Below are 9,206 nucleotides of genomic sequence, written 5' to 3' on the forward strand. Positions count from 1 at the left end.
ATCGCCCTGATCTATGGAATTTTTTTAATATAATTTTTTTCGACCAAAATAGTCAAGATTCGTCGATGACCTTGATTTAAGGTTGTATACATATAATCTACTTTAGACTCTACAATGATGGAAGTTTCGTGTATTGGGATGCCTCTTTTATCTATGATCTAATTTGTTTTGCAATTCTTTATATCGTAATATAAAGACATCGGGTCCAACTTAAAATAAATGCATGTATAGGCTTTTTTTTTTTTTTTTTTTTGGCTCCAAGTCTCCAACTAATCGTCATCTATAGCCTGTAGGATTTGGCTGCCGACTTTGGGGGACTTTAGAATGCTCGCTGGCGGTAACTGAAGATTCCGTTCACACCTGCAAACTTCCAATACCCACAGGTGAGCTCACCTCCCTCCCCCCCCCCTTCGAATTTCGTAAAGAGCAGCTGCATGGTTTGGTAAGCCGCCTTACATGCTTTAGGATACATTTAGTAGAGCTTTTAGAGGGCCAGGAAAGATTTTTTAACCCTCTAAAAATAATTTTGGATGATATAGCAGCATTTGATAAAAAATAAGGAAGTTGTTTGGCTCTACTGGAAAGCTGAAAAGGTTACTTGAAAAAAGCTCTATTTTGGAGCTTCTCCTTAAAAGTACTTTCTGACCAATATCGAAAAGCTATTTTGATTTTAATAAAAAAAATTTAATGATCAAAATATTGACTAACAAATCTCATGATTACATCTTATATCATATCATAATATATTATTATACTATACTATATTATACTATAATATCATAATAAATTAAAAAATATATTATGTTGTATTATATTATATTATTATATTATAATGGTATAATATATTATATTATTATAGTAATACATAATAATAATATAACATATTCTTATATTTTATTATAAGCATAATATAACATATTATTACAATCATCATTTTAAATTATTTTTATAATAATAAAAGCAAAAAGTCAGCCCCCTCAAATAGGCCTTTATTATAGATATTATTAAATAAAAGCAGAAAGTCAGCCCCCTCAAAAGGACTCATGAGCTCTAATTATAAATAGAATGCTCATATTTTAATTTCTAGAACTTTTAGGACACTCTAATTTATTATCAGTTTTGCAAAACAAAAAATGTATTTCCATTCTAATGACTAAGAGAATCAAAATTAAAAAAATTAAAATTATTATACATAAATACATACATACATACATACATACATACATACATATATATATATATATATATATATATATATATATATAGAGCGAGAGAGAGAGAGAGAGAGAGAGAGAGAGAGAGTTTCACCTCGTCATTACCACAGGTCTGTAGTCTTCCATTATAAAAAATTTACAAATATTTTACAAATTTTCTTTTTATTTTAATCTTACCGTTTTGTCACAAACCTATTTACTAATTCTACGCTGCCTTCGGTCAAAGCTCTCTTACGCTCACTGGGCGGTGAACATAATTTCACCGTTGGTGCTCGTGCCGCTCGATAGATAAGCAGCGGTCGGTCTCTTTGTCCCCTCCCGCTCTTCTTTTTGGCTTTCGTATCCCTCGCTCCAAGGGGTGGCCTGAGGTAAGCCAAACAGCACACAAGAGAATCTCTTGATCCAATCGATGCTAAGCGTTTAGAATCTCGCGACGAGTTCGATTTTGATACCATACTGTTAGGGTTCAACCAAACGATCACCCGATCGATTCTTTTCTTTGGCGATCCTTGTATGCTTCTTTCGATCGGATAACAAATCTTGAAAACTTTGATTTCTTATTTTGTTGTGATCTAACTTTTGTTTCTTTAAACTTTGATTTCTTATCCTTCGTTTACGTCGAATTTGAGTTTTTCTTTTTCTTTTTTTGTCTTGTTAATTTCTTATGGAGTCTCGAAGCATTTCTTACATGTATGATTTCCTGGCTACCGTAAATTAGACTGTTTGTTTGTTAATTAGTACCGAGTTATTTGATCATTTAATCTCGTATGAAGCAAAACTATCAACTTTTCCTTTTTAATTGTTAAATTTGATCGGCAACAGACTTGTTTAACGGTAAATAAATTTTTGCTCATAATTGCAGTGAAAGAATTAATTTTTTTACTGCTCTCCTGGATCTGTAGTTTGATATCGGTCATACTATTTCTCGAATTCTCGTTGTGATGCTCGTTACAAACATCATCTTGTGTTTGGTCTTGCGACTTTTGTTTTGTGTTTGATCTTTGATGTACAGATCACGCACAAAAAATGGTGAAGGCTGTTGCTGTTCTTGGCGGCACTGAGGGTGTCACAGGCACTGTGCACTTCTTCCAGGAAGGAGATGGTAAATTATTCCTAGAATTCAGTAGCTAGCAATTTATTGATCAAATATCGATTGTTATGCAAGATCATACTGAAGTTTTTTTTAAAATCACATTTGTTGATGGAGTTTTTGACGTCTGTTTCAGGTCCTACCACGGTAACTGCAAACATCTATGGGCTTAAGCCAGGGCTTCATGGATTCCATGTTCACGCTCTTGGTGACACCACCAATGGTTGCATGTCTACTGGTAGTGAGCTCTTGTTTTTGAGCTTCCGATTATTTAAGTAATTTCACCAGAATATGATTGAAGTGCTTGATTTGTGGGTCATTCTAATGCTCTTTTCAAATGCAGGGCCGCATTTTAATCCTGCTGGGAAGGAACATGGGGCACCTGAAGATGAGAACCGCCATGCTGGTGATCTTGGAAATGTGACTGCTGGCGAAGATGGTATGATCTATTTGTCATGGCCACTTTGTGGTGCTGCATAATTGTTTCCATAACATTTAAAAATGGCAAATTGGTATTAGCAGTGGTGTTTTACGTATGCTTGAAGGGGTTTACTGAAGCATTATGCATAGCTGGTTGCTGGAAAACTAGATGTTTATTGTTCAATTAATAGTCTTTTGTGGTTTTGGTTCGATGTTTCAGGTACTGTTAATTTTAGCATTGTTGACAACCAGGTATTTACTTTTTCCTTATGTTTAATATGTTTCTAATGAGATAATTATTAAATCTATCTTCGAAACTTTTCTAAGTTTATTCTCTTTTGCAGATTCCTCTCATTGGACCGACTGCCATTATTGGAAGGGCTGTTGTTGTCCATGCTGATCCTGATGACCTTGGAAAGGGTAAACTTTCTCGAAATGTATCTTATCACAATTCTAATTCACTTTACTTGTTTGCATTGAAAAATGAATGATTTAAAAATCTTAAAATTAAAGAATTATAAGACTTACTGTACCAAAAAGAAAGAATTATAAGACTTTTTAATGTTAATGCTAACCTCATGTTTCATTAATTTCAGGCATTAATATCTGATGATGTGGAACAATTAGTTATGATGTGTCGAGTATCAATTTGTATATATGCTATTTTTAATTTATTTATTTTCAGTTTTCACCAAAAGCATGCCTGAGCTAGCAAGTCATTAAAATCTCTATCTCCATTCATGCTAGCATCTAATGATTTGCTTGTTTCTCTTTTACATATTCAAACTATGTTATAGTTTTTATCATCACCCTAATTGGTTTATGTCAGTCAGTGCCATTTTATTATCTCAATTGCATGCCTGCACATAATTTTTACGAGTATGTTTTCTTATTGTACCTGTATTTTAGATTTTAACCTGTTTAGATGCTCTGGCATGGAGCTTGCTATATCCATATGCCATTCCAAAACAACATACATGCTTGAGCATTCAAACCCCCACCCCCCGCGCGCCGTGAAATTAAAAGAACTCTAGTGTTTGTGTTGGCATCTCTTGCATGCTGAGCACTGCATGATTACAAAAAATCCACTGTTATGGCTTTATGCGTCTTGGCAATTCATTCTACTTTTTAGCATCATTGTGTAAATATCCAAGGTTCAAAAGAAGGTTTCCTTTCAATGTAGACCAAGCTTATGAAGTTTTCTTTCAGCAGTTTCAACTGCTTTGCTAGATTTTGCTGAGTTCTAAAACCTTAACTATAAAGAAAGGAATAGGGAAAGCAAAAAAAAGGGGTGTTCAAAATGAGATATAATAGAGAAACTAGAGAAATCAAGTTGAGAAGATACCTTAGATATCATTGTAAAGTATATTGATGTATGCATGAATAGTTTAGGTTGTTATGATGATGAAACTAATAAATTATAAACGTGAACAACTAAGAAAATGTTAAAATGCATATGATATCATTGATATCATTTAAGAGTTTATATATTGTTCAATTCTTTTAGGAAAGTATAGCACATGACAATCTATATACATTGTTGTAAGTATGATTGTGTTGGATATGAATTGCAAATAATGTTACAAATGACATGAAAATAAATTATCCATATTTTTATGGAAGCTAAGAAGACTTTTGTTTTATTTATAGTTCTACAGGTTCTGCAGCTAAAGATGATTGATCTCTAAAGTCTAGGAAAGAGGATTGTAAAGTGTCTTAGAACCCTATTGGGCTTTGGCAATTGACACCTTGCAGGGGAAACAAATCTTACAAATTTGAGCTTAAATCTTGAAATCCACTATTCAAGATGTCCAATCTTTTTTCTTTTTTGTGGGGGGTGGGTTGCAGAATATATGCATGCACGCTAACAAAAAAAAGTTCTTACAAGTTTTGAAAAAGATTACTTATTCCTGATTGCGGCCAAACACATAAATGCTTCTTGTTTTCTTAAAACTTGTAGAATCAAAGTCTAATAGTTATAAATTATTTTCCAGAAATCAAATATATTAACAAGTTGTTAGAAAAGAACACCTTGCACGTATATACATAAGAAATGACTCTGCAGACCGGTGTCAGCTGAAACTCCATAACCAATGTTGGTTACGGATCATTTTGGGGAGAATCTGAAAAGCTTTGGTTTTGTTTTTAGGGTTTCAGCTGAAAGTTAAAGTCATGTGATGGGCAAAAATCCCTACACTCTTCCTCTCTGCATTAGAAAGCATCTAATGGATTAGAAGCTGATTTTGGTTGAACTCTGTTACATTAAATATTGACAAGATATTTTAAAAAAGGGTTTTCTTACATTCCATAGTTGTGAAAAAATAACTCATAATTCTTTAATAGTTATTATGGACTGGTTTCAGAATAAAGTAGGAATGCTACTTATGGTGCCACCATCTATTGGGTGTGGCTTCACACCACAATCTATGGCATTTTCAATTATGGGTAGTATATTTTTTATATCTTTTTCCACATGCTTGTATTCCTGCTTTAAAAGAAACTAGTATTCTAGCATTCGTATGTGATCTCCTTTTCAAAGAGTTTGAAAACATGGCTTCGACCATTTGGGTCAAGGCTGAAAACCATAACTAACAGAATCAAAGTTGAGAGATGTTAAAAAACACTGACCTCCCTTTCTAACTCTGGAATTGATAAGCATGGTAAATTAAAGTAGAGGATGTCATATTAAATATTCTCCATACTGTAGGCAACATACCCTCATCCAACTGCCGAACCCCATCTGTCCAAGCCCCAAATAAGTAATCTCCAATCCTCCATAACTTTAAGTGGTTACCTATGTTTAAAGTCATGTCAGTAATTGTAAATAGTGGTGTTAAGATCCATATGCTTCTCGCCCCTTGTCGAGTTTGTATTGGATAAGTATCAGGTCCAGGTACCAAGTGGATACCATTATTTATTGAGCCAAACTCCCTTGAGTCCTTAAGATAATTCATATGACATAGCTTCAAAGTGCAATTAGTATAATGTATAAGAAATGCAAAATTTATAAAAGTATACATTATATATCTGGTAAGCTATCAGCTCCAGATTGAGTCAGGTTCCTAAGAATTAGCTCCATGCCCTAAATAATTGTATTATTGGGTCCAGTCTGGTCTGGTTCACATGGACATTTGCTAGACCTATACTCAGTTCAAAAAAGTTTTATACATTAACTTTGGACCCATACTCGACCATAAATTTTTGAGTTTGGCTTGGATATTCTGGTTAGGTCTGTGTTCACGGGTCCAAGTGACTGCCTAACTGTAGACTGCATTTATATTATTTATTGGCGATTAAAAGAGAGAGTTTACTCGCAGGATATTACCCTGACATGAAGAATTCTAGGCACTCTTCTACTTGTATTTCTATATTGCATATATTGCTTGGGAATGCCATCTTCTAAGCGTTTCTAGATACTATATTTGGGAGATATATCACATTCTGAGAGGAGATAAACTTGGAGTGTTATGTTGGTTGGTACATTTTAATGTTTATTGACGTGAAATATCAGACTCCTACATATATACACTTAGGGCATGCCTGCTTGCTTGTAAGTGATAGAAGCATCTGAACTTGGGTTTTTAAATGAGTTCTGATCATGGTTTGCCGTACCGGTTGGTACGGGCCGGTACCGGCCGGTACATATCGGTACCGGACCCTACCGGTACGGTACAACTACATATTTCGGTACCGAACCGTACCAGCCCGTACCGACCGGTACCGATGCGTACCGGCCCGTACCGACCCGTACCAATTCGGTACCGGCCCATACCGAACCGATACTGGCCCGAACCGACCAGTCCGTACCGGCTCCAATTTTTTTTTGGCTTTTAGCCCCATCGGTACAGTACCGGTTCGGCTCGGTTTGATTCGGTACCGTACCGATACCGATGCCCACCGGTACGTCGGTACAGTCGGTACCGCGTACCTTAGTTCTGATCATGTTTGTTTCACAGTGCTGAACTCAAGTTCTGGCTAAGTCTGCTGTTTGGTTTGCAGGAAGTTGCTGCATAGGAAATGTAATTTGGAGACATCAAGATAATCACTAAAATATTATATAAGAATTATCACTTAAATATTGCTTAAATGACTAATTTGTAAGGAGTGAAAGTAGCATTAAGTGCTTTGCTCTGAGAATTGCTTTGCTTACCCCCACTCCACTCCCTCATTCTCCTCCCCAGTGCAAAGCCTATTTTAAGGTGAACTGGGAACTTTTCCAGAGTTCGGGAAGCAAACAGTTAGTGCCCACCTCCAACTGAACTCAAGTTAAGGCCCTGCTGTTTCTAGGAAACAAACATGTTCTTACTTGAATTACCTACATAGAGGAAGTAGAGAAAGGAAGATGCTGAAGACATTGGCAAGGATATTCATATGAAATCCCTAGATTTAACACATCTTGAAAATCTTGGGATCGTAGGATTAATGATTTCATTGTTCCTCATATTATCTCTTCTCCTTGGCTGGTTCCCAACCTTTGTGGAGAGATTGCGTATGGTAACTAGCTTCTCATCCATAGAGCTTCTTAAAAGGTTGTGAGCAGTGTCCATTAATTGAGGTTTTGAGATCAACTGAAAACTGAGTTACATATGTTGCTGATAGGTAGGATATTGTATGGACTATGGATTGTAGATAAGGGAATTCAAAGGTCTCCTTTCAAAGTACAGCAGGTGTGACACCCATAAAGGTTTTATTGAGAATGTTGTGAGCCCAATTTCCAAGGAAGTATTGATTTCTAAGAAGATTATGAGTGAAGAATTTTAATTTGAAATTATAGGTGTTGATTCATGTAGGCGAATTCGTACTATTCATTAGTCTCATGCAAACTAGATGCCTATTAGCTGATTGGGGCAAGTTAAACCCAAGTTGCATTTATTAGCTGTGAATTCTTAGAAATTTTAAACTATTATCTTAATGCTCCATTGAGGATGAGCCTTGGTGCAATCGTAAGGTTGCTCCATGATGACTTGAAGGTCACTCGTCGAAACATGGAAACTGCCTCTCTATACTCAGGGATAAGGCTGCGTAGGTTTGACTCTTTCTAGATGCCCGCAATGGCGGGGGCCTCAAGCACTTGTCTTCCTCCGTTATTTTAATGCTCCACGGCCACATTCAGATATTGCAAGTATAATATCAAGTATGCCTTCATGTTTTTTATATTCATAGTTGAGTGTTCTTCATGTGCAAGTTGCATTCATTCTGCGCTCTCTCTCACACGCGCACACGCGCACACACACTCATGCATGCACTTACGCATTTATGCATCTTTCCCCCTTCCAAAAGCTCATGTGGGCAGATAAGGCTGAAACAATTTTCTTTTTCTACTTTAGGTGGACATGAGCTTAGCAAAAGCACTGGAAATGCTGGTGCAAGAGTTGCCTGTGGTGGGTTTTCTGGAACTATACATCTCACGCAATGAACTATTTCTCCTTGTTCTGTTCTCCTCAAATGGGAACATTGCTTCTATTCTGGGTTTATATATTGAATTGACCACCTTGCCTTTTTTAACTTACGGAGCCAGTTTCTGTTATTTTCCAGGCATCATTGGACTGCGAGGCCATTTGTGAAGATTACAGGGCCCGTGCACTGCAAACCAACGGCATGTTTCCTTTTCCATGTTCCTTGATGGGAAAACAATAGCGTAAGTCGAATAAGAAAACTTGTGCAGCATTTATATGAGAAGAACATATATTTGTATGCTGTATCTAAGGTTTAATCGTCAAATAAATAAACAAAGAACTAAGTAAACATCGGTGGCAAATTATTTCCATTATTACAATACAAACTTCCTGAGCTTCATCTAATACTCTCCAATTTGTTACAAGACAAGACATGGCCCTAACTGAAAGTGAGAGTGCATTATCATGTGGATATTACTGCCTTTTGTGTTTTCTTCAATGAGACCGCACCTGTTCATGCTTTCTCTCTTCCAGAATTTGAGTGCATTCATCATATGAGAATCCACTGTTGTGTTTTGCACCCATCCATGCTTTCTCTCATGCAATATTTAGAGTGTGGGAATTGCTGTAATTGGTGCATCCAATGCGATCTCTGCCATCTATTCATCTTGTTGCAACCATCCATGTTTTGCACCGCCATGTGCCAGACACTGGTGCCTTCTAACTCATGGTAGTTGGCAACCAGGGAAGCACCATGCTTTCACCAAACCTTGTATGGTCTCCCTTCAGTCCTTTCAGGAATTGTGTTCTGCAATTGAATGCGGAGGGCTTCTCCCCGTTTAGCATGTAGCTCAGCATCCATGCACAACAATTATCGACTGCCGATTGTAACCAAATTGTGTCTTATAAATGCAGGTAGAGGTTAAAAAACACATACTCGAGGAAGAACATCAAGCTGTTCAACTCTTGAATTAAATCGAAGCTATTTGGAGAGCATGTTATTGGTTATGATCTTAAAACCAACCACAATTTTATCTCAAATTATAAAAAAATATTAAATTTCTAGATCGAATCACTAGTTCAGCC

At 36.3% G+C, this 9,206-nt stretch overlaps 1 protein-coding gene across 2 annotated transcripts; it reads left to right on the forward strand.

Moving 5' to 3' along the window:
- Positions 1–1,484: 1,484 nt before the first annotated feature.
- LOC103714865 (superoxide dismutase [Cu-Zn]-like) lies at positions 1,485–8,586 on the forward strand. 2 transcript variants are annotated; one of them, XM_008802300.3, is made up of 8 exons: positions 1,485–1,582; positions 2,227–2,316; positions 2,441–2,542; positions 2,648–2,743; positions 2,945–2,976; positions 3,069–3,144; positions 8,052–8,105; positions 8,260–8,586. In XM_008802300.3, exons 2-8 carry the CDS (start codon positions 2,241–2,243, stop codon positions 8,286–8,288), a joined length of 465 nt encoding a protein of 154 aa, XP_008800522.1. In that variant the 5' UTR covers positions 1,485–1,582; positions 2,227–2,240; the 3' UTR covers positions 8,289–8,586. The 2 variants fall into 2 exon arrangements, with proteins under 2 accessions (XP_008800522.1, XP_008800523.1); XM_008802301.3 differs by lacking the exon at positions 1,485–1,582 and adding an exon at positions 1,589–1,725.
- Positions 8,587–9,206: the final 620 nt, after the last annotated feature.

The sequence above is a fragment of the Phoenix dactylifera genome, chromosome 12 (genome assembly GCF_009389715.1).
Source record: "Phoenix dactylifera cultivar Barhee BC4 chromosome 12, palm_55x_up_171113_PBpolish2nd_filt_p, whole genome shotgun sequence".
Lineage (NCBI taxonomy): Eukaryota > Viridiplantae > Streptophyta > Magnoliopsida > Arecales > Arecaceae > Phoenix > Phoenix dactylifera.

Bases quoted from the DNA above. Each gene is read 5' to 3' on its own strand.
- LOC103714865 (XM_008802300.3), top strand. From the start codon at position 2,241: ATGGTGAAGGCTGTTGCTGTTCTTGGCGGCACTGAGGGTGTCACAGGC. The intron at 2,317-2,440 runs GTAAATTATTCC...CGTCTGTTTCAG, and splicing joins CTTCTTCCAGGAAGGAGATG to GTCCTACCACGGTAACTGCA. The intron at 2,543-2,647 runs GTAGTGAGCTCT...TTTCAAATGCAG, and splicing joins CAATGGTTGCATGTCTACTG to GGCCGCATTTTAATCCTGCT.